This window comes from Chroicocephalus ridibundus, chromosome 3 (assembly GCF_963924245.1).
Source record: "Chroicocephalus ridibundus chromosome 3, bChrRid1.1, whole genome shotgun sequence".
Classification (NCBI taxonomy): domain Eukaryota; kingdom Metazoa; phylum Chordata; class Aves; order Charadriiformes; family Laridae; genus Chroicocephalus; species Chroicocephalus ridibundus.
In genome coordinates this window covers 122,320,193-122,346,078 of record NC_086286.1, presented here as the reverse complement: position 1 = coordinate 122,346,078, position 25,886 = coordinate 122,320,193, and the positions used below count along the sequence as shown (strand labels likewise).

Sequence of the window (25,886 nt, the reverse complement as noted above, 5' to 3'; positions counted from 1 at the left end):
GTTTTCATAGTTCAGTATTTAAACACCTGAACTGCTCTTTCAGTGTTAAGATCTGTCTTCAGTGGCCAAGTGTATACTATATGGTATTACTATTAAGACAGCTGGAACTCTTACATCTCACAAATTGTAGGAATGTTTCTGGGGGAGAGCAATTGGAAGGAGTTTTCTCCTTCAGTCTAATACCTGATTTTGAGGTAGTTGTGAAGTATGATAGTTAAAAGGATAAGATTGTGTCTTCTGTTGTCTTTTATCTCCAGTGTAAGCTTGCTGTCTGCTGTGAAACTAAATATCTTTGTAACTATGTATATGTACATAATGACAGAAATGTTAGCTTGGTTTTCTAGGAGACTAAACTTTGTTGTTTTTGCGATAGGTGGACAGGTGGAAATACCAGTACTAATACGGTTTGTTTCAGGCATCTAGCAACTGTCTGTTATGATAAATTGGAAAAGCAAAATCTCAGTTTCTAGCGTAACTGCAGTTCTGCTGGCAAGATGTTTTTGGAGGCCACACAACTTTCCAGGGTTCATGTTCCAATAAATTAATCTGAACTGACCTAAAACCTGCCTGAAGAGACCTTTATGGAGCACGGCACACAACTCGAGCTCCTCTTGCTGCTTGATGTTGGACTCTCTCCCTCCATGTCTTCTGCAAATTTCAGCAAGGCTTCCTGAATAGCTTGAGTCAATTCACGGATTTCAGTTATCCCATGAATGATTTTTTTTTTTCATTTTACAAGCTATTAAATTTGTTTTTCATGGAATTTATTTTATATTTGGTTTGTCTCTTTTTCTGGCTACTACAGAAAGGTCACTGGATTCTGACAGTATTGTAATATCCTAAACAAAGTTTCAAGAATGTGAAATTGTGCTCTTTGCTGAATGAATGTCTGATACTTGGTTATTTCTATTGAAGACACAGGCATGCTAGAATTTCAGTATATTTTTCCATTCTCTTTCTCGATTTATTTATGGGGGTGTGTGTTTTGGTTTTTTTGGGGTTTTTTTATAGGGTGCCCAGAGGGCCTTAGTTACCTATAATAGCCAACTTCAGAAAGAGTCTGAGTAGCCGAAGACTTCCTCTGTTTAAAATCAGTGACGATGGGTGTTATGCAGCCATGCCTATTGGGAGGCTTGCCTTCTGCTCTGGCACTGCGATGTGGTTGGCAGAAGAGCCGGTTGTGTAAGTTCTGGAGGAGAGTCCACCTGTGCCAGCAGTGACTGAATGCCTTGTGCAGGCAGTGTTGCTACGCTGGCTAAGGCGTCAGCTATTTTGTCAAAGAGGCAGTGTTGTTAGATAGGACACTTTTTCCTCTTTGCCACAGGGAACAACGTAGTCTGTAGTGGTTGAGGGGGCTGAGTGGCTTTGACGTGTTTGGCCTGTTTTATTGTTTCATTAGTCAAATTGTCATCTTACTCAAAACGGAGGGCTGAACAGACCACTCCCATAAAGTCTGCTATAACCACCTTTCCCCCAAAGATGTCCAGAATATGTGTTTTTACTTAGCACTATTGATTTAATCAATTCCCCGCCTCTGAAAAGGGGTCAAAACCTTCAAAAAGCACCATCTGGGAAATTCTCTAATTACGTTGGGAAGCTGTCATGGCTGGATGATAGAAAGCTGCCACTGATGGTGTATCTTTGGCTTGAATCAGTCACAGAATTGTTGAGGCTGGAAGGCACCTTTGGAGATCATTTAGTCCAACTCTCCTGCACAGTCAGATACAGCAGGTTGCTCAGGACTGTGTCCAGTTGGGTTTTGAACATTTCTAAGGAGACTACAGAGCCCCCCAGGACAAACAGTTACAGTGTTTGATCACTCTTGCAGTGTGTGTGTGTATATGTGTATATATATATGTATGTGTGTGTGTGTTTAAGTGGATTTTTTTCCATTTCAGTTTGTGCCATCTTCTTGTTTTACTGGGCACCACTCAGTCTTCTCCATACCCTTGTCAATAAGATCTCCCTGAGCCTTCTCCCAGCCTTTTCTTGTATGAAGATACTCTGGTCCCTTAATCATCTTTGTGGCCCTTTGCTGGGCTCACTCTAATACATTCATGTCTGTCTTGTACTGGGGAGCCCAGAACAGGTATGTCTCCAGATGGTCTTGCTAGTGCTGAGCAGAGGGGGAGGATCACTTCCCTCGAGCTGCTAGCAATACTCCTCCTAATGCAGCCCAAAATGCTGCTGCCTGCCTTTTGCTGCAAGGGCGCATTGCTGGCTCAACGTCAACCTGGTGTCCACCAGGTCCTCCTCTGACAAGCTGCTTTCCAGCCAAGCAGTCCACAGCCTGTACTGGTGCATGGGGTTGTTCCTCCCCAGGGGCAGGAGTTGGCATTTCCCTTTGAACTTCATGAGGTTCCTGCTGGCTCATTTCCTCATCCGGTTGAGGTCCCTCTGAATAGCAGTGCACCCATCTGGTCTGTCAGCTACTCCTGATGGTTTTGTATCATCTGCAGACTTGCTAAGGGTGCATTCAGTCCCATCATCCCAATCATTAATGAAGATGTTGGACAACTCAGCACAGACTTCTGGAGCATACCACTGGTGACTCTCCTCCAGCTGGACTTTTTTTTCATTACAACCCTTTAAGACTGGCATTTTGCACAGTTATCAGTCCATTTCACTGTATACTCATCTGGCCTCTACTCAACCAGTTTGTGTATGAGGATGTTACGGGAGGCAATGTCCAAAGCCTTGATGAAGTTGAGATAAACAATGTCCACTGCCTTCCCATTGTTTACTGAAATAGTCATTTCATTGTGGAAGGCTGTCAGGTTAGTCACGCATTATTTTGTCTTCATACATCTGCTAATTCCCATTGTGACCACTGTGGTGCTCTTGAGTGACACAAGCTTAGCTGTGTCTGATGCTTCATTGAACAGAGCTTCCAGCTCCTTGACTGCTACCAGGGCACTGAACTGACTCCTGTGTTTCTAAATTTGTTCTGTCGGTACTTACAATCTGCTATAACTGACTTTCTGTAATACCTTAATCAACCTGACTCTGATTTGGTTTGTCATTTTTTGTTTCCTTCCCTCTTTCTTTGGTTGGAAGGATGTGCCAGGTGATGTCTTATGTTTATCTTTGGAATTCTTGCCAGAACAGGGTTGCCACTTATTTGTTAGAGATTTAGGATAAAGAAATCTTCTTTGCACACTTGTATAGGAGGTGGTTTGTGAAGGCCTCTGCTGCCTCTGAAAACTAGGAGGATGTTGACTTCCTCTCAGGTGAGCTTTGGTCCTGCTGGATGTGGAAGAAAAGTATGGTTAACCTCACAATGTTCATGCTCAAGCTTGAGAAGACTATTTTTCTTCCAAGACTTGGTCATTATGGACTTTTAAGCTACAGATAATTGGTCAGAGTTGGGTTTGAAATTCAGAAAGCTGCGTAAAAAGCAGAGGGGAGTTAAGATAGGTAATTTTTGTAATTCGTGTTGCTGAGGGCTTCATCTCCACCTTTTATCAGTTGAGGCTTTCTGGTTTGTGAAAGTTTTGACCAGTTTATATTACTGCAGTCCAATTTATTGCCAACCGATTTTAGTATCGCATCTGTTCTTGAGTAAAGCTTTTAAGTGAGAACTTGAAGCATTCAGAACTACTTCAAGCATTCAGAAGTATAATCCATGGACTGACGTGACTCCTAATTATTGTTATCATAAGGAGTTGTGATTCCTTAAAAACATTTTCTGTCATCACAGAACACTGTTTTTGCTTGGATAAATATTGTACTTTAAGACCTTTCAGAGGCTTATTTAATCTGGACTGTTCTGGCAGTAGGATGGCTTCTTGCCTGTCACACTGCAGTCCAAATTACCTGGATGGTTCATTAGCTAATTGCTAATGTTGAAAAGCAAAACCGTTAAATGTTCCTCTTAAGGACCAAGTAGTATAGAGATGTGTAGCTGCTTCATATTTACGTGTCATCATATGAAAAAAAAGGTATGGGATGAAACTATCTTGATATTCCCAATGACCTCTCTCACTTTTTAGGTGAGAGAACAGAGTTTAGATCTGTTTTGTATACGTATCCATGAGAATGAGGGTGATACTGAGTATCACTGACAAATACAAGATGATATTCAGCACCTAGATCTCAAAAACAAAAAGCTGATATTAATTTGTTGCTATTTATCTCTGGAGCACAGACTCATGAATGATGACTGAGAAGTTCTGGAGATCCTCCTTCACTTGTTGGCATGACTGAGTCCATGCTTTACAGTCTGGAAAGGTGACCAAAATGAATGTGTTGTGCATTTCAAGAACAAATATAGAAATGTTCCCCCAAGGAAATAAAGAAGCTTTCAAAATAATTAGTTCATGTTGGCGTAGTGTGGCTGTGATTACCTACTACTCCTGTGGAAAAAGGACCAGGTGTTTTGGCAGTTAGAGTTGTAGCCTGCCATGCTGTAAGCATTTACCGTGACTGACACTGTGTTCTGATCCATTTTCCATGTTTAACTTTGTAAAAATGTCCTGTAGTGTGTATATTGAAATATAATACCTGCTAATGCGCTTAAAAACAGAGTTTATCATGAGAGAAATATGTAACATGGCTATTTCCTAATTTTTTTTATGCATTTGTAGGTTTCCAAAATTGTTGGGTTGAGTTGGTTGGGAGATGACACTTTTATTTCCAGACTGTAGGTGATGAACGGCACTTGTCTTTATGATCTGTGGCTGCCAGAATTTCCTATCTGTTGGGCAATATTTCATGTCAGCCACTCAAAAAACAATTCAGTGCAGAAGCAAGACAAAACTACTATGCTTGCTGCAGGCGGTAATGGGGAAACATGATGCTTTGAAGCAAGCTTAGAGAAAATGTTTGGCAAAAATAAACGTATACAGTACAAAAAGTGTATGTTGTGAGTTCCAGAGTATGTGTGATGAGCAGGTAACTCTGGTGATGACTTCTGTTCATAATGAAGAAACCAAATTTTGTTTCCTAAAGGAAAAAAAGCAAAACTTAAGCCTTCGTGTTTATATTTGACTGGCTCCTTTGTTAATGGCTGTATTCAGACAATCGTTTGCCGGACAGCAGACCATTCTAGCTTCTCTTGTGTTCAGGGCACTATCATGTAGTCTTGGTTTTTGCCAAGGGTTTTCTGGTCTCTTCTATAAGCAGCAGAGTGATAAAAGCCACATTCCAACATGTGTGCAGCAGCGCTTTTAATCACAACTGTCCACAGACCAGAATTACACATTGATTTAATGGAGCTGTAAGTTCAATACCAGGAAAAAATACTTTCCTCTGTTTCATTCCTTAATTTGTGAATTAATTGTTGGCTATTATCGTGCACCGATAGAATTAGTAGTAACCTGGCAAAAAACGTCTACAGCCGTTCAGGATTTCCGTCTTTTAACCCTGTTGTGCTCTTGTCTTTGTGCGTGTTTGTTGTGATCTGCAGAGGAGAGGGAGGTTTCGGCGAGAACAGTGTTATATTTGGTAGTGCCTGGGTTTCCTGACTGGGTTTGAGTGAGAGGGAAGATTATTTGATTGCTGCAGGCTTGTGGAAATTTCTGGCACAAACAGAAATTCTTGATGAACAAATAAGTTTTTATTGCCAAACAAGCCTTAAGCTGTCAGTAAGCAGCTCTCATGGCTCTTGTGCAACATACGGACAAGTATGTAAATACATTGCTATGCTCCTCTGAGTAAACTTAACTATATCAAAATTAATGCTCACTTGCTTATTCTTCATACAAAGCCAGATGAATCTGAAGGAGGGTGCCTTTTACACACCTGTGCAAATTAAGTTGTATGAAATTGTCAGTTGTACACCTTCTGGCTGTATTACACTTTTTAGATGAAACCTGCAAAAATATTGTGTGTGCAGCAATCAGTTTTTTGCAGATATGATAGCAAATGCAAGTTTGAGAATTAACAAAGCATTGCATGTATGTACCGTACACGCACAATTTGAACCTTTCTCCCTCCTTGGCCCCAAATATGCATTGAGTAACAAATTCTTGCCCTGTGGGCATAATGGGTAAATCTTGGGCTGGGACTTGGCAAGGCAGGGGGAAAAGGAATCACTGCTAGTAATCCCTCCCACCACACATGCACAAAACCCACCCACCACTGAAATACGACCTGGTGTCATATTCCTAAATTCACTGTATTCTAATAGGTGACTGTCCGTTCCCCCCCTCCCCGCCCTTAAAATGGTTGGGAACACTGCAATTAATAAATGAGTGTTGCTGTAAGGGAAATGCTCGTTCTTAGCATTTGTCATTATGTCTGCCTTTTTGTACATGCATGGCTTTCAAGTTGCATTGCCGTGCCTAAGTTGCACTCACTGTGGTATTTAATTTATTTTTTTTTTTAGTGGACTATATCGTGGAATATGACTATGATGCAGTGCATGATGATGAGTTAACGATCAGAGTTGGGGAAATCATCAGGAATGTGAAAAAACTGGAAGAAGAAGGATGGTTAGAAGGGGAGCTAAATGGCAAAAGGGGCATGTTCCCTGACAATTTTGTGAAGGTGAGTTTTCTGCATTGACTTGGTTTTACTGTGACCATACAGCAGGCTAGTTATTATTGAAATGGTTAGAATTACACATCAGTTGTATTTGTAACAAGATGATTTTTTTAACTGGAAGGCCTTTTAGCTGATTAATTTCTTTTTTTAGTATGCTTTTGAAGACCTTTTCATTTAAGTTCTGCTGTCTGTTCTTATTCACTTCAGCATTTCTCTTGGTCTGTACCCTTGCACTGTACATTCTGTTTCCTTCTTCCTGTGGCAGTGCACTAACAGTTGTCTGCACCCACGGTGACCTGCTTTAGTGAGATGAACTGATCAAAAAACTAAAAACACACAAAAAAAACCCCAAATCTACCCCTACAGAAGACATCAAGCCATGAGAGAGTTGAGAAAGTGGGGTCACGGCTCAGTCAGCTCAGCTATAATGAAAAACTACATCCTCAGGCTGTGGTTGTGTGGGTGCTTCAGCCTGGGTTGGGTTAAGCTGCTTTGTTTGAAGGAGCAATTCTGCCCTACCCTGGACTCCCCGCTGCCGGCACCGCCTCTCTCGTGACTGTGCAAAGGGACAGGGAAAGGAATGTGTCCGGCTAAAAGGTAACTATGACATCAGGTTGGCTTTCAGCTTGTTTGGTTTCCTGACCGGGTTCCCTATTTTTCAGCAGCAAATATCTGAAACGGGAAGGGTGTGAGGTAAGTGCTCCACTGGGCTGAAGCACTCTGTTTTTGGATTAGTCATCATCTCTCTAAACAGGATCCTTGACTCTGGGATCTCTGTCTCCCTCAGTGCTGTGCAACTGACTTGCAGTAGCTGTCTTCTACTGTGAGATACTGCTTCTGAAACCTTTTATTTAACCCTTTATATTTATTCTGTGTTTGTGTCCTAATTTTAATTGAAGTTCTTGTTTGCACCTTCCATATCTTTCCTGTTTTCTCTGCAAAGTTTCTAAATGTAATATTGAGTATGCACCTATTTATGAGTTGGTTACAATGAAGGAGACTGCAAAGCAGCTAGGTGTGCTATTCCACATGTAACTCCTGAAATTCAGAGTCTGTTGAGCTGCAGATATTTTCTCATCTAAACTACGCAAGTGTTACAGAGATTGTTGCTTCTTTATGCTATCTAACCTTGTTGGTAACTTCCAAGGATTCCTTAGTGTAACTACCGTAAAGTATAATCAAAGAGAATTTAGATATTCCTGTCTTTTGAGGTGAAATTAATTCTTTGTAAAACAGAACTACCTAATTAAAGAGAGCATCTGTCGTTCATTTAGTGGCCAGCCCAGCCCAAACTATGACAGTATTTTACTGTGCTATTTTCATATTGTTACACCTAGGGAGAAATTAGTCCAGTGCTATAAATATTTTACACTTGCTTACATAAAACTTGTCAATTTTTCTGTTCAACTTAACTGTGAAAAAGTAAAATTACTCATTTTTGATTTATTGCGGAGGGATTTAAGTATCCACTCTTTAAAACTGGTGGGAATAATCCAGTTATTCTCAGAGATGGTCTTTTACCAGGGAAAAGTTTGAAGGAATGCCTTTCGCTTGTCTAATGTTTTTAAGTTGTTTGTAGTTTTGTTCTAAGTCCATTCTGAGTCCTGTGGAGATCATAACTTGATTTTACCTTAAGTGGTGTTTTGACGATTAACTGTGTTGATGATGTACTTTAATTAGCACTCAAGTGCCATATAGGAAGAAAGCATAGATATGGCTCTTCTCTGGTTTTTGTGTCATCAAGAGCATCTTTCTACTGAACAGCAAAGAGGGGTTGGATGTGGCTTGTTTCCGCGTTAAAAAGTAAACTTCTTGGGTGTTTTCTGCGCTTCTGCCCCTGTGGCTTTTATAAACTTCACTTATAATTATTTCCATCCTGAAAACTTCTTATGCATTTCAGCTCCAGGTATTTTTAACTATACGGCTGTTCAGTATGGGCATGGCATGGTCGGATATCCTGAGTTATAGGGGACAGTCAGTTTCCTAGAAGGCATAGGGATTTGGAGAAGTGGAAAAGAAGTTGTGCAGAAGAAGATTATCTCTGGTTTCATGACAACAGGGGATAACTCAACTTCAACACCAAAAAGGCAAGTTATGAGGCTGATCTTGGGAACTTTTAAGACGGTATGCATAGGCTGGAAGACTGATACGCAGTGATGAGATGATGGGAAAGCATTAATTGTTAGGGAAGTGAAAGTCATGGTTTTCTTCATCGCCAACTTGATTATAGTTCCTTCTTAGAAATTAATTTGCAGGTAGTGATAGTTCAAGAGACTGTTTCTGGGAAAGCTGTTGTAGAAAAGTGGGGTTTTTCTCCCTCCCCCCTACCACCCCTTCTCATTTGCTGCTGCAGTAGATTGTTGTGAAACGCTACTATGACTGCAGCGCTGCAAATACCGAGCCTCAGCAGCTAAACTCAAATGCTCCAGCGTGCGGGTGTTAACATTGCACCAGGACAAGGTGTGGTTGAGCTGCAGGAGGGAGGTGGAAACAAGCAGGGCTGTACTTTGGCCTTGTGAACAAGGAAGGTCCCTTGAGAAATGGATTTACTTATTTGCTGCCTCGCCCAGTAGCTCACCACCACCAGGTGGTGGTGGCCTCTGTGTCCTCTGAGTTTTCGATGGGATGGGGTGTCTTACTGCTCTAAGCAGGAACCTCCCTACAGCTCCTGCAAAGGGGATGTAGGGTTGAGAGTAGAGAAGTGTAGCAAGTTAATTGGGAGGATTAATAACAAGAAGGATGCTGAAAAGGGACAAATAATGCCAAGTTCTCATGACCCACACCAAAGGGAAAGGAGGCTGATGGTCTGAATGATGCAGTGAGGACAAAACAGCTGGAAGGACACCAGACTGGGAGGGCTGGGGGGACCTCAGGTGCATGGGGTGGATCTCACAGGTCAGGTTAGTATAAGTGTGACCAAATGGGTCAACAAATCTGAGAACAAATCAGTGTGGACAGGACCAAGGGTTGCACCAAGTTTTACACGTTTGGATGCAAAATTCAGGGACTGTGCTTGAATACTTTTTCCTTCCTGAAAGGATCTTATTCTCCTTTTATGAGTATAATTTCATGCATTAGATGGGGATCTGGCCTGAACTCACTACATGGATAAATCTGGCTTTTTTTGGTGGTATATATGCTGGTTTGTAAGAATTGAACTGAGGCCAGGGTATAACCTTTCCATGCAGAATTTGGATGGTAAATTATCATCTGTGCTGACCTGAACAAAACTAGCATTTGAAACTGAAAGTGCATGTGTCATCCACTAGATTTGCCTAGCCTCTTCATGTACACATATAAAATATTTAAAAACATAATGTGTTTAGATGTGGTGTTAGGGGATATGGTGTAAGGGAGAACTTTGTAGAGTGGAGTTGATGGTTGGACTTGATGATCCCAAGGGTCTTTTCCAACCTAAATGATTCTATGATTCTATGATAATAAATATATGAGAGATTAAACTGGGTGAAGATGGACATGTTTTTCTTTCAAATGTTAGATATCTTTAGAGAAGATGAATTCTTCAAAAGAAGCCTTTGATTTTCATCAGACAACTGCAGGAGAATTGGCAGGGATGCGCTAAGTCAAGCCTAGTTTGGTTTTTTGCTCATTTTATTTGTTTGTCTGTTCTTCATCTTGTCTGAGGGCAGGAAAAGAGCTTGTTGCGTTGATGGTGGCTGTAAACTGTCCTTGGCTGCCAGGCAGCGTGCGGTTGCTTCTTGCCTGTTTGAAGGACAACCAAAAGTTGACAGGACGATTACGGCTGCATGCCACCTGGATGTATTGGATGCCCCAGATTCGGACTGTGTCATCACCGCCAAAGCAGATCAGTCCCCTTCTGTTCCCTCCTTCTGGGCTCTGCTAATACTGATGTTTTACACAACTCCTTATGTTTTGACCAAGTGCTGTCAACTTCATTTTGAGTTGTTAAAGTCGTGCAGGAAATAGCTTCTTGATTAGGTCTTACTTTTTTTTTTTTCTCGTATCTTCTAAGTACTGCAGAATAGTTTTAGGCAGCGGTACTGGGTTTATGTTTCACGTAGTAGTAGTGATTGGGTCTTGCTGTCAGAGGTGCAGCAAAGGAAGCTGTCACTGTGTTTCCAAATGGGTTAATTTGTTGTGCAGACAAGTAGGTGAGCTAAGCACTATATGACTTTGGAATGTTTGTATGCAGAAAGGAATGTATGGAAGCTTCCTGTGGACACTGATGTGATGCTGATGCTTGGTACCATAGAACATCTGCTGGTAACTTTTTGGTTGGGTTTTTTGGCTTCTACCCAAACTTTTTGCCCATTGACGGTGAGATCCTGAAAGAAGGATTGGAGCTTGGTAGTGCCTGGTTCCGAGTGCCAGCTGAGACCTGGCTATTTTCTGCAAGCTCATCACTTGATGGGTCAACCAGCAGTCTGAGATGGTCTCCCAAAGGTGCAGTTCTTGGCGCTGGTTTCCACCTATGTTGTTTTGCATTAAAAGCAAGGTAGATTCAGTTAAAGGGAACCCATAAAGCCTCCAGAACATCCTCGGATACTAGTGTGACAGTGTCACTGTGTTGGACGGAGAGTGGAAGGTATTGTAAAGGTTGGGAGAGAAGTCAAGGGGTGGGATGTCCAAAGCAGTCCTGAAACCAGCGCTCTGACACCAGGGGTGGTGGAGAAGCTTCCAGTGACTTTATAGTTGAAAACAAGTAGCTAAAAAAACTACAAGCAATTACACTGCCCACTTGTGAAGCTAATTTCCTTGAATTCACTTTTCAGTAATAAGCCTTTTCAAAAGGTTTTCTGCTTGTGTTGCAGTGTTGGATTTTGGAGTTCATAGAGTTCCAATTTTATTAACAAAACCCAATTTGAAATTCCTGTTTGAACTGTGTGTTGAAATATTTGAATTACAGTTCTTGTTCCTGACATTGTTAGTGCCATTTTTCTTCCTCTTCCTGTATGGGCAATTTAAAATAAACAACTTCATAAATTCCTGAAAGGAATTAGCAGTGGAAACCTAGCAGACTTTTATTGTTTTCTTTGAGAGGGTCCTTTCCTTTCTAAAACTCATCAGAGTGTGAAACGTGCAGACAGAAATTCATCTCCAGCATGGGTCAGAGCAGTGCAGCAACGCTGTTAAGACTGAATGTGTGAGGCTTTTGGAGCTGTTAGGGTGTGTGGGGGACGTGGAAGGCTTTTTGGTTTGGTTTTGGGTTGTTTTTTTTTGGTATTTTGTTGTTTGTTTGTTTATTTAGAGTAGCTCTATTCACTCTCCAGCCAACTATTGTGTTCATAAGCGGGAAATGATGATTTGGTGGTCATCCTTCTACTTGTTTTTGTTCGTACATAGCTGAGAAGGTTTTTAAGAACTCAGGTTCCTTGTTTGATTTCATTTATTGCTCTCTTAGTTTTGTAACTAGCTGTATTGTGACTAAGATGCCTTTTTCACAGTAGTAAAACCAGTTCGATCATAAGCTCAAGGCAGTAACCCGAATGAGGGAGGAGCAGCGGCTAGATTACTTAGTAGCTTTCATCAGTTAAGGTAGAAAAGTTTGCCGGTAGGCTTCAGAGGCGCTCTGGTGAGCAAGCCGGACACTTCTCCAAGCGTGTTTGGGATATGCTCCGCTTCAGCCGCCCGCTCAGCGGAGGACGCGTCTGCCATCGGCCTGGTTCACAGAAGACTTTTTGCCGGCGCAGGTGTGTGCAGCTGCTCCCACTGAGCTCAGTGCCAAGCTTGGATCCTTTTCAGGTTAACACGTGAACTTTGCTCGCTGTGACTTTTTTTTTTTTTCTTCCTCCCCCTAAATAAAAAAAAAACAAACCTGCAACACTGGGTGTGTTTGAGCAAATATGTCCTTGGAAGAGGTAAGCTTGCTTTATTTTCCGCATGTTCTTAACATCAAATACTGCAAACAGACATTGTGTTTCGCGGTAATGAGCATGAATGGCAGCACAAATTTAGAAATTCTGATTGCAATATAACTTTTATATTTTAATTAATATATATTGTCAATTCGTGGCCTTAGGGTTGTTTGTGCAACAAAAGTACTTGGGTTTGGTTTAACTTATCTACCCTCCTGTGGTGCGTAGAGATACTTAGGAGTTGCGGACTACTGTGGTGCTTGCATGAAGAATTTCTTTTAAAAAGGGTGATTTGTTTTTAGAGGTTACTTTCTTCTTCAACTTCCTGGTCTATGTGTTTGTCCATGTAAAAAACAAAAAAAACAAGCCCCTTTCCTTCCCTTAAAAGCTCCCCTAGACCAAAACTGTAGAGTATTAGCAGAGCTGACCTACCTTCTTAAGGCTGAGTCTTTGCCGCCTCCTTCCCATGTCCTCGCTGGTGGGATGCTGTTAAGCACTGAGCGTGCTGTGAACCGGTGAGAGAAGTTTTGTCTGAAATCTCCTTCAAGCATAGTGTCTTCCATAATTTCTCTTCAAAAATAGAAAATAGGCCTCTCCCAGAACTTTAGACAGGAATCATGGAGTCGGGAGAGATCGAGGACGAGACAGTGTCACTCTCTTCTAGGTCGTTCTTAGTTCTAACCTAGGCACAATTAAATAATGTAATAACATTAATTAAAAAAACCCCAACAGATTAATAACTGCAAGCTTTTAAATAATGTATATAGAATAAGCAGGTGCATCTAGTTTGAAGTAATTAGGATGTCTTTATAGAATAGAATAACACACATCTATTTCCAGAATTTTGGGGTTTGCTCTTCTGTGTGTTCTTTCTGAATTCTTTGCATCCAAGTAAAGCTTGGAGATAATTATATATGCAGTAATTTATCAATCCTGTTGGTCAAATGATATTTCAGTTTATACAGCCTTTTTCCTTTGCTTTACTGTTGTTTTGAGGAAACTGTCATGGCAGTGGGTAGTGTAGGGAGGTGACACTGAGTCGCTCGGAGGTGTCGTTAGTGTCCCCAGGGAGAGGTAGGCAGCCCTGCCGGTAAGGAGGCGATGCTTGCTTTGAAGCTGGCAGTTCTTGTTTTTCAGAAACAAAGATAACATGCAAGATTGAAAGCCATATTAAGTAATTTTGGTTTCGGTGCTGAGTATATGAGAGAAATGATGTGTGCAAGCTGGCTCTTTGTCTCCTGACAAGGAAGGAAGTTGAGAGTTCAGGCTGGTGCTTTAAGACCTCTTGCTGGTGTGATGGTGCATCTATTATTCCTGCTGACTTTTTTTCTCCCGTTTTTTGGAGAAAATAGTGCCATGGGAGAGTGTGTTATCAGGGAGTGCTATGTGGCCTTTCCTGAGCAGCTTCTGCTTATCCTGTCCATCGGCATGTGTCTGGGATCTGCAAGAATGGTCATAATGATTCCTGTGCTGGTGGGGTGAGAGACGGGTCTCTATTAGCCAGCTATTTTGGCCTGAATAAACAAGGAAACAGGTTTCTTCCAACCGGAACATAAATGGCTTGGGTGAGCCTTGCTTATGATGGGGGAACCATTGTTTCTAAAGATAAGATTTAAAAAACAAACAAACAAACAAAAAAACCCACAAAAAACCCAAACCAAAAAAAAACCAAAACCCCACACAAAAACCCCAACAAAAACACAACAAAACAACAACCAAAAAAAAAAAAACAACAAAAACCAACAGCTGAAAACATTGGCAGTTATGGCCAACTGCACTGATACATATAGGCGTATAGTCATATATAAGAGTGTTTGCTGGGATTCAGAGCTCATCATGGATTATTCTTATTCCTGTGACTCTTGCAGTTGAATCCCTGGATTGACTGCTTTGGTTTATACCAGCCGGGCCCTGACCCCGTGAGTTCCCTCCGTAAAGCTGACTGAGTCTGGCGTGAAGAGGGGGGAAAAGCAAAGCTTTGAGGTTGGTTTGAGTTTGCAGATGGTCTGAGACTTTGCACCCTAGAGCTGCCGTTGCTGACACAGCAATGCCACCACAGCCTCTCCTGGGCACCTGCCTGCCGGGTTGTCTTCTCATATCGTCACTGTGTCTGCACTGGGATTTTATTGCCCTGTTGGCGTTAGATGGGGATGTGTGAATTATTTCATATTCCAAGGCGGTACAGGTATGTTGATTGTAAAGACAACGGCATGAGAAAGTTATGTGGCTATACGAATTACTTATCTTGATGGACTATTAGATCTGAAATGTCACAGATGCTTTGCTCAAGAGTTAACTATTTAAGAGCAGAAAATCTGGTGAAATTATGTGGCCCTTTCCCTGTTCTAGATGGGCATCCATGCTTTAAAAGGCTTAAAAAAACACCTGTCAAGAAGTTTTCACTTTGCGTTTGAAAATTGTTCTAAGAGTAAAAATCTGTAGCATCATGAAGTCTTTTCGTGGCTGAATGTGAACAGAGAAGGAAGAAAACACCAGTGCCTCTTTTAATATTTAGAATTTTAAAATATATTTATATATGTATTTATATAAATGGAAGGAGCTCCTAAATTTTGCCTCAGTGGCAGTACAGGTATGGAAGGGAACTTGAGTTACTGTTCCGAAGGGACAGCACGATCAAAGGTGATTAACGGCTTGTGTGAGTACTGCTAAAGATGCCAATTATTCTCTCTGATTTGACTTATTCAAGTTTCTTGATTGTGCATATGCCTCTTGCTTTCCTAAATGGTGTATCGGCTTGTGGTGTCACCTCCGCTGTAACTGCGTGCTCCTGGATATTCGTGGTGCTGCTCAGTTTGGGTGTGATGGTTTGTTGCACAAACTAGTCTGGAAGGGCCAACAGGTATATACAAGTAGTTACTCCTTTAACCACATGAAACACTCTGCTCTTTTGCCCTTCCGTATTTACTTTGTACACTTGATTTGCACGTAATTTTATAACTTCCTCTCCAAGCAAGGGAGAAAGGTAATCGTTCTCTGGCTGGAGCCTTGCACAGGCTGTGTTGCATCAGATGGTGCTGGCAACCCTTATTGAGTCGACTCCACACAGCATCGCCAGCGCCTTGGTCAGCAATAATTGACTGGACGTGTCCAGAAAACTTGCTTTTACGTTTAGGCCTTTACTGTATACAGAAGTCTAAAATACAGCCATAAATATGTACTCTGGAATTCGCATATGTAATAGTACCAAAAAGGTCAGTTATCCAAGTAATGTAATAAGTAATGTTTGTTACAACCTGGGGGGCTCTGGGCGTGCATTCCAGCGCTGCATTTTTAGTACTTTGCCATATGTATAATAAATCAACATGTGTGTACACCCAAATGCTAAATACTATATCTGTTATTTTGCTTTTTTAAATGATGTTGAATGAAGTAATCTACTTGGGAACTTGAAACTTAGACTTGCGTGAGGCTAACTCATCTGGCCTGTCTTCTCATAATACTTGCACTATTTGTGAATTTATTTTTTTTTTGATGTGTCATCCTTTTGAAGGGGGGAAGTTAGCTCTCCTCTACTGTGGTATTTTCAGTATTAAATTTATTTTTCAATATATGTTTTTCTTTCCTTGAACACTGAGTTCTATCTATTACAATGAACTGATCTCAAAGTTAGATGTGGTAAATGTATGCTGGGCTTAGCTTTTTCTGTACTCTTCACTTTCTAAAAACATTATTTCAGTGTATGTAATGTGAGTTCATTAGATTTGGACTTGATGTAATAAGCTTTCAAACTGTTAGAAACTGATGATGATAATGGGCAGCTGCCCAGTCTCCTCTCTATGCTTAAAAAAACACCAGCAGAAAGCAAGGTGTGTTTTTAGTTGAAGTTGTGTTTTTAGTTAAAAATGTTAGTCAATACGTGAATCTTTAAAACAGGTTTGAAGATTACATTTTATCAATCATCAGTGAGATTTTGCGGTTTATATTTTTAGCCCTGATTCAGCAAATCTCACGAGCATTTAATGTTGTGTCTTAAGCAAGGCAATGTTTTTAATTTGCTTTAACCTTTGTGCAGGGGTGGCCACGAGTGAAGTGCTGGAGGTTTTACAGGGAATGGAAAGAGATGGGTGCTCTGGGAGAGGGATGCAGGGAAGAAGAAAGCTGAGCACAGCAGATGCAGGAGGATGACAAGAAAGAACAAGGGATGTTCCAAGTTAAACACCAAAGTGAACCTGTAGTGTTTCATGGATCACACATTTCTGTGGACCAGCAATAGAGGCAGTTAATTGGGAGAAGGGAAAGAAATGTGTCTTCCTGCCTTCCCTTGTGTAGGAGGCTTGATAAAACATCACGTGCTGTGGGAGCTGGATCTAGGTCTTGCCCTCTGCCACATGTGATAACGTGGTTTCATTCATCTAAAGCACTGTTTTGTGGCTGGTGGTTGACAGGACATTAACTGTTAGTCTATAAAACAATTGCAAGAAATATAATTAAATTTTCGTATGTGTAAGCAAGTAGAATAAAAAAGAAAAGCAATTAACATTTTAAGATGTTTTTATCTGGCTGTGAATGTGGCATCACCATAAAATACTCTTCAGGTGTTATTTTTAGAAGTATTTTAAGGCTAACTTTATTTTTAAAATAAGTTATTGGGAAACATTGATGTAAACATCTGTGCTTCCTTTAGTTACTCCTGTTAATTTAAGATTCTGTGCCCCACTGTTGGTAGGTCTGGTGATCTGACTGCTGTGCCTTTCTGCATCTGGGCTTTGGTCCGTGTTGAAAACAGATGGAAAGAGCCTTTTTTAACATTGCGAAAGCTTCTTAGATATTACATATTTTTAGCTCTTGTGTATTTTGCAAATATTAACAAGACCTCAAATCAGAATCTGTTTTGACACTTGTTTGGAACAAGTCTTATAGGTATCCAGTTGTCCATAATATATATATGTATAAAAATATGCATGTATAATAACTTGTTTTATATATGTAATCTGTGTCAAGATCTGAAATTCCAAGCCTGTTCCTACATTCCCTCTGTAGAGATGAGTTTTCCTTATTTAGGAAAGTCCAGTTGTCTGCCTGTTCTTCACCTTCAAATATTGCATTTATTCAACGGCTCAAGTTTTAGTCTGTAAGTCTGAAATGACTCAGTAATATTTTTTTTTTATGCTTCCCAGAGATCCTGCTTATGTATTGTGAGAAAGAAGTGATACCTTGCCTGACTGATGATGCCTTTCTTCCTAACAGGGAAGCAGTATGATTATATGATCTGTATTTAGCATAACGGATGTAAAAAAAATATTGGTAACTTGTTAAACTTTATGCTGAGTGATCTGATGGGGGCGTGACTTAATAGAAGGAAATGTTGGGGTTCTGTCTGCAAACTGGAGAAGTGTTAAGCCTGGTTTGAGTTAGTTCTGTAGCTAATTATATTTTATTCTTGGGGGGGAAGTTAGAAGTTGTGATTTCAATCTGCAGCAGGCACAAGTATTAATAATTCAACTTTCTGAAAATATTTCTCCAACCATTTATGAAACTGCTATACTCAGAGTCCAGAGATGTCTTCTGGAATTCCTTGACGGTGGATAAGTTTATCTACCAGGACTTTGCATGCTTGCTTTCTGTACTCTCATGTTTAAAGCATGTGAAAGCTTTAGATATAAATGTGTAAAACTCCTATAATATAGAGGGGAATTTCCAAAGCCCTGCTCAGCCCATAATGGCCTTTGAGCGAGGGGTGTGCTGTGTTGAGGAGTGACAGGACCAGTCGCTTCCATAGCACTCTGTGTCTGTAGCTCCCATGGAAACTGCTGGGGGTTCATGTCAGCTGGAAATTTTTTTCCAACCTTAGTCTTGAACAGAAATGCCTTTGTCTGGGGTGTACAGAAGTCGGAATATGAAGCAATTTCAGTTTTGGAAGAGGCAATGACGAGTGATGCTGCCTTACTGTTGGTTCAGCCTGATCCTGGGTCAGCACTTAAAAATAATCCCAGTGGTTTACTGTTACAGTCCCTACTGTCTCCAGGGAGAGAGCTCAGGATCTTCTCAGCTATTTTGGTTCATCAGTTGTCTTGCCCTTTAGTTCATGGCAAGTATGGCAAAGGAATGGGGCGAGTAGGAATAGCTGCAAATTATTCATCTATATTTCTTTGCCTTTATTAAATATTTGACCTCTGTAGGCGCCTGCATTGAGGATGAGAAAACGTGTTTTCTATTCAAGGAGGAGACACTGGCAAAATGGAAGGACGTGGGATCTTTTAGATTTAAGAGACTGGAGGTGTTAAAGCCGCCTTGTGCCTGCCTGTCTGCTGCTGTAACTCAGCCTGTTGTTAGCCTGTCTGCTGCTTGTAACTCACAAGAGGGAATGGGTGCTTAAATAACTGGCTATGTGAAGATTTTTGCGGTCCAAGAACCATGGTGTTTCACTGCGCTTGAACAGATTATGGCTGACTATCTCCTCTGTATGCAGCTATACAGATTTTTACATGTATTTATATGCAGTCACATACATACATATGTGTTATTTTTCAGTGATGGGGTTTTGCAGGCTGTGAGGGGAAGAGATAAACTTGTATAAACAAAACTATTGCCTGTAGATTTATCACAAGCTTCCAATTCCTCCCTCTCCCCTAAAATAAGTGACAGGTTCAATTCTGACTTCTTTATTTTCTGCCCAAGTAAGATATGAATCATAAACTTAATTTGCCAGTCCATAGGTTGTTACTGCTGTTCTGATGGGGAGGAAGAGAGATGAGAAAAGGGGAAGGAAAGAGATGAGAAATGGTATGTGGAGGCTCAGACACTTATATTTGTGTATTTGTCATCTCAGCGTCTTTGGAGATTGAGACTGTTTTCTGCTGTTTGAGATCTTGCTTTAAAATGTACTTGGCCGTTAACAGAAATGCACATTGCTTTTGTAGAAGCTCATGTTTTGTAGTTTATAGTGAAAATAATGCAAAAAGTCTAAAGAGGACTGTTCTTGGTATAATGACATATGTAGAGGGAGGTGGGCAGCGACAATCTTAATATTTATCCTTGGAGAATCTAGCTAAAAGGACTGAGGTTTGCTGGGTAATGAACTTCTCTGTGCCCTGTAATTCAGGAACAGACTTCATATTTATAACCGTCCATTCCTCGTGTCCTTTCAGAGGATCTGACCTGCTTTCTCTGTCTCCGGTGCCCTGCTGAGCGTAGTGCTCTTTTGCTTCTGGCGAGGGATGTGGGGAGGATCCTGCTGTCCCCGCTGGAGTGATGCAGGGGCGGGCGGCTGATGGTGGGAAGGCTGTCTGCTCCCTCCCTTAAAAAGTAGGTCAGGACCGCCTGCTTATTTGTTTAGTTTAATGGCCATCATGAGGCTATAGGAGAACTTAGATGTGTTAGATTTTTGTCTGTGTATAAAGAAGAATAATTCTTGTTTCACATGTTGCTGTATCTAAATGACTTTGAGATTTTTATATATAAATATATACATTTCCCTGAGGAATTGTTAAACTGTGACAGGTGCAATTAAAACAAAAGCCCCTTATCTCCCCAATCTTTTTTTGCTATTGAGTTAGATTTATATGCATTTTGGCGTATCAGCCTGTAGTGATTTTGGCAAAGTTTGTAGTTGTTGTGAAATACGTGTTTAGTGGATATTATGAAAACTTCAAACCTTTCTGACTAGTGCTGTAGTCTGCAAAAGAACGAGTGGGTGGTTACTTCTCAGTTGAGTGTGTTCCATGCCAAAAGACAGTCTGTATTGACCTTCTCCTGCCAAGTCATAAATGCCTAAAATCTGTGTTGCTAATGGAAACACTGACAAGCCTTGAGCAGCAGCGGGCTGGCATAATGAAAATATTAAAATTTCCAGCTGCAGTTAATGTCAGACTTTCATTTGTTTTTTGCTGGCTGGCAGCTGGTGGTGGCCTCATCTCAAAACAAGCTGAAGTGTCGCGGAGGTTTTTTGTTGTTATTGTCACAGAACAGACTCTCTTAGTTTGGCTGTACAAGGCTGACTTAAAAAAAAGCTAAAACAAAGAAAGAAAAATGCCTTACTTGTTGTGAAGCCAGTGAATTGGAGTCTTGGCAAGTTCAGGTTGGATATCATGGTACCTGGGTCACTTGATCTTTGATTTGGACACAGAGGTGAGACCTGTGGGCACCGCTGTTTTCCAACCACTGAAAGTCAGGCTAGCTGTTTAGGCAGAGATGTAAAAATTGCAGGCTCTTATTAACAGGACACTTATTAGCGCTTGAATTGGTTAGTGTCAGTTCTCAGAAATTTAAACGGATACATACCTTGTTTAAAAGTGACTGCTTTTGTAAACCTTAGTATGTCCAAAAGGTTAGAGAGTCACAGCGATGATGCCCAGGATGAAACTGCTGATGGTGGTGATGGGTACGTATGTCAGAGCATCCTGACGTGTGCTTTTGAACTAGGAATCTTAGAGCAGTTTCCTACTGTTAGGATTGATGTAAAATACATATTTGTGGTGCAGTGGACCGCATGCAGGTTTGGAGACCAGGATTTCCTGAATTAGCTTTACCTTGATTTGGCTTTATTGTGGGTTTTAATGCCCTGAGGAAGGATAATTAATGCTGCAGTTCTTTAGCAAGAAGTGAAAAAAAAAATAGTGCTTGCTTTATGAGGATGTTCTAAAGGGTAGTAGGTTGAATATGGGGAAAAAGCAGTTTTTGGCTTACTAACCCTTCTGTAGCTTTGTCAAAACTACATTTATCCCTAGCTGCTACAGCAGTAGACTCTTGTGGGGTTATTTTTCCTCTCCTTTTTGCAGAGCACCTTTATGGGATGCTGTGGTCCCAGCGTGCTTCCTGATACATGAAGTAAAATGTCACTGTTGAGACCCTGATTCAGGCGTGGCCGGTATCAGTCCTTACCCGTGTCTGTCTGCTGCAAATCTTTTCTGATTATTTGCAGCACTCCTCTCCTGTTTATCTCAGTCATCTTGATCTTCTCATAGTCATTTTGATCTTTTCCTTGCATCCTCTTTCCTTTTATATGTCTTAGATTAGCAAGTTTTCTTTTACCTGTGTATTGAAGTATTCAACTTCCATATGTTAGCTGTATTGGGAAGGTCTGGTGGTACCAGTCTCTCCCAGTGTCCAATTGTTCTTTCTGGCTTCTGTTGATGAAATTCCTCATTAATAAATCTTGAGCCTTTGAATCTATCTGCAAGATTTTCTTCACATAACTGATGGTCACAGAATTATTTTAGATCTCTTATCTTTTAATCTAATTCCACTATATTTTCTGTTATATTTGCCATTGCTAGTCTTATGTCAGACTTTGAGTATTTCCTACCTGTCACCACTTCAATTACTGACTCAAGCCAGGCAAGAAAGTTGCTCAAGCATTCCTCCTTTCGTTTTGGGGTCTGTGATCTTTCATTGTGGTGGCTGCTTTTGTCTCGAATCCTGTCCTGTTGTTTGTAAACTATCAGTTACTTTGCTGCCTTTGATACTACTGCTGGACTTCAAAATACATTGTCTTTTTACTACAGATTATTGATAAGGTGGTGCTTACCTTACAGCCTGTTCTAGCATTTGGAAGTGGTTTGTGGGGTTTTCTTGTTCTTTTTTTTTCCTTTTTAAAAATTTATTAGAAGTAGGTCATGTTTTTGACCAGGCCACCTGTGTGTGTCTTCCTGATTCCTCTTTTGACTCTCTGCTTTTCACAAAATTATTGCAGCAGCCACTTCTGAAGTCTTGTGCGAGGCGCAAACCTGGGAAAGGAGCCTGGAGCCGACTCCTCACTGGAAAGTGTTACGATTGGGAAAGCGGTTAACCGGGGAGGCTTTAGTTCCTGGAGCAACTGGCAGCTTTTGGAGGCTGTAGAAATTGCATAGCAAAAGATTATAATTTTAAAAACCCAGGGACAGATCCACTCTAGTGGATCCACAAGTTTCCATGTGCCAGTATGTTTTTCAGTTGAGCAGAATGGCCTTCTCATTGAGGCAGATAGGGAAGGTGTTTTGCACGTGGAAAACTTTTCAGCTGTAGCTAATTCAGTTCCTTATGGTTTATCAGACTTGCAAGTAACTGGGCAAAAAACAACTATAAGGCTGAGAATGACAAAGTCTTTGAAATGCGAAATTTCTCTTCAAATGGGAGGTGACACGATGCTGTGCTATTCTGGATTTTTTTTTTTTGGTGTGTGTGTGTGTGGTTGTTTTTTTTTTTTTTTTTTTTTTTTTTTTTTTTTTTTTTTTTTTTAACTTGGAAGATGGAATCTCAGCAGAGCTACAATCTCCAGGGCAGAAGTCTCTGCAGATGAAGGAGAGTAACAGCAGGAACTACTCGCCTGTTTTCTGAAAAAGCTCTTTATGTAATGTAGATGAGCGGGAGGAAAAATTGTGCTGCCTGCAGTCTTGCTCATTTGACTTGCCCTGTTCTTTTGGGAAATCGGAAGGTGCTTTGGACTGTTTGGCTTGAGGTTTGTAGTTTGTTTGGAAGCATCAGCAGCTTTCCGGACCTGCTGAGCTTTCCAGCTGGGCAGCTGCAGTAAGTAGCCTGGAGTCTAATGTTCCAGAAAGCACCCGAGAGGTCCCGTTGAATAAGCTTCTCTATTTTTGGCATTTCATCAATGCATGGGTTTTGTTGTCTTAAAGCTCATGTTTAGAAGTTCACATGACATCAGTAAGAGCAAGTGTGTATATATATTCCCAATATTGTTTTCAAATATTATTAAATATTTCATTGCAGCTGTAGCTGAAATAACTAGTGCAGTTGTTAACCAGTGGTTACTGGTGATGGATGCAAGAATTGTTCTGAAGTGGATCACGAAAAGCTGCAAAGTACTTATGAGTGTTTGCTTTCCCCAAGACATTGTAATGCTGCAGTGGTGGGAAAGCTGATGGCCTTTGAGGGTCTTGCTAAACACTCAGGTGTATGAGACTCTGTGTGTGAAACACACTTGGGTTTTCAGAAAAACTTTGAGAGAGTTTTCCATCAAGTTATCGAAGGAATGAAGTTGCTCTGAGACTGAAGGAAAAAATCTTTTATGGATTGGAAGTTGCTTAAAGGATAAGAAGTGAAGGAGTTATCAGTGACTTGTCAGGATAGAGGAGAGTTGCTGATGGGATCCCCCAGGAGCTGGTTGTGGTAACAGCTTTGCGCAGCATCTGTGGTCATCTGGAGAGGGGATTTTAGTGCGTACACTTCCATTTTGTGAGTGCTATTAAACTTTTCTGCAGTACAATGCCATGCTGTTGGCAATAAGCTGGGTAGGCAAAAAGGGTGGCAGTAAATGCCAAATAATCTGTATAAGAATCCATACCATGACTACATGGAACTTGCAGTTGAGAGTTGAGCATCAGCTCATGAATATCTGGCAGTGCTGCTTTCAGCTCTCGGAAATCCTCAGCTCCTGGTGCAGTGACAGCCCAAAACACCAGCAGGACGACAAGATCTATTGCGACCAGGATGGGGACAGTCAGCTAGATGGTTAAGGGGATGGAGCAGCTTGAGATGGGGGCTGTCAAGGCTGGGACTCTTCAGTTGAGAGGATAAAGCCAAGGGGGATATGATCGGAGTTTACACAGCCGTGGAGGTAGTGATGAACTAAATGCAGTGGTGGGGAGCATGCACTGGGACTAGTAAAGTGTCAGCTTAAAGCAGATGAGAGAGAGGAGCTGCTTTATGTAGCAGAGAGCAAATATGTGTTGTCTAACCCCAAGAGAGCTGTGGAGGCAGGCAGGACCATGGGTTTAGAAAGGGATTAGACAGCTTCATCTGCAGAGATGAGAGGGAAGGGGATGTATCTCCCTAATGAAACCCTTATGGGTGCTCTGGGAATGGGGGAGGATCTGGGTTGCTGGCTAGCTCTTTAAAGAGCGTATGATTGCTACTGCTGGGAGCTGTGTTCTGCATTAGAAGGGCCATTGATCTGACTTAATGGGTGTTGTCTTGTGCAAAGTGATGATTTCCTTCTTTCAGAGTATCTGCTCTCCAGGGAGGCTCATTTGATGAGCTGATTTTCTGTGAAGAACTGATGCTTTCTTGTTTATAGGCTTCTTAGTCTTGATTGGCATGTTGAATTCCAATGCTAACACCTTAATTTAGAAAGAGGAAGGTGGGAGATGATTACCAGAAAAATGATGCCTCTGTTACTTCCCTCCTACACCTTTTCCCTTGCTTCCTCCCACTTTATTTCTCGTGTCTCACTTTATTTTCCGCTCATGTCTTTCAGCAGTGAAATGGCATCTCATCTGTAAACAACCTTTGAGCTTTCTGAGGCAGAGATGATGACCTAATATGGTTTTATATATCAAAATATTTTATTTAGTGCCCTACCCTTTGGGTCTGTCATTAAAGTAATCTTTATATTTTTAAAAGTGTTTTTAAATATGAGCTGTGACTTAAAAGTTGTAACATGGGACTTCTGGGCTCAAAGATGCTTTTCTTAGGGTTGGAGTAGACGGCTAAAATGCTACCTCTGTCTCAGAATTTTCTCAGCACATCAGCGTACCTATTTACTAACATGATTGTATGGAAGGGTCAAGTTTATTAAGGCCTTTAGTATGTTTAGATGCAGAATTCCTTGAGTTTTGAGTATAATACAGCATTACACACCAAACGGTGAGTACCTGAAATCTGTTAGTCTATGAAATGCCTGTCTAAAAACAATGACCTCTCGGGTAATTTGAATGGCCTCTCAGTCTTTTAAATCTCTTGTTCCAGGAAGTTAAGAAGGATGTAGAGCCCAAGGATGATGCCGTACCACTCAGGAGGGAGAAATCTGGTAACGTAGCCAGCCTTGTGCAGCGTATGAGCAGCTATGGGCTTCCAGCGGGAGGATTTCAGCCTCATCCCCCGTCCAAAACCTTCAAGAAGAGTACGTAGTCTTTCCATTTCATTCAATTGCTTAAGCTGCTGATGTGCATTTTTTTAAAATGAATATGAATTATTTAATGGCTGACTTAGTTTTAAGGCTGTATAGAAAACTAGAGACATCGGAGGAAAAAACTTTGATTCTAAGCCAAATTCTGCTCCTGGATGCATGGGCAGAAAGCTTAGATGTAACCTGTAACATCAAGAATAGGGATGAATTTTCCTGGGAACAGGATTTAGACCCCTTCCAGATTCCAAACGGTTGCCATGTAACTTCGTGTGAGCTCTGCTTGTATAGTCAGATACCTGAATGAGAACTGCAGGCCTGTTCATAATAATAAAAAACATCTTCCTGTGATCGTTTTTTCTAAACATAAAAGTTTGGCTACAAATTCAGGGCTTTGTGACAAGGAAAGGCTCCCTAGAATCATAAATCATTTAGGTTGGAAAAGACCCTTGGGATCATCGAGCCCAACCATCAACCCCACTCTACAAAGTTCTCCCTTACACCATATCCCCTAACACCACATCTAAACAACTCTTAAACACATTCAGGGATGGTGACTCCACCACCTCCCTGGGCAGCCTGTTCCAGTGTCTGACCACTCTTTCTGGGAAGAATTTTTTCCTAATGTCCAGCCTAAACCTACCCTGCTGCAGCTTGAACCCATTCCCTCTTGTTCTATCGCTAATTACCTGTGAGAAGAGACCAGCACCAACCTCTCTACAGTGTCCTTTCAAGTAGTTGCAGAGAGTGATGAGGTCTCCCCT

At 41.1% G+C, this 25,886-nt stretch overlaps 1 protein-coding gene across 5 annotated transcripts in view; it reads left to right on the top strand.

Annotated features, from left to right (window-relative positions):
* CD2AP (CD2 associated protein) overlaps positions 1–25,886 on the top strand; it is an 87,025-nt gene that overhangs the window by 17,118 nt on the left and 44,021 nt on the right. For 3 of the 5 annotated variants that reach the window (XR_010070472.1, XM_063330603.1, XM_063330602.1), the window contains exons 2-3: positions 6,329–6,489; positions 24,966–25,119. Coding sequence is in view for 4 of the 5 variants with exons in the window: in XM_063330603.1 (XP_063186673.1) it covers positions 6,329–6,489; positions 24,966–25,119 (315 nt within the window). In the remaining variant the exon portion in view is untranslated. Of the gene's footprint in view, positions 1–6,328; positions 6,490–11,910; positions 12,327–24,965; positions 25,120–25,886 lie in introns of those variants that run through there. The other 2 variants (XM_063330604.1, XM_063330606.1) reach the window with 2 other exon arrangements.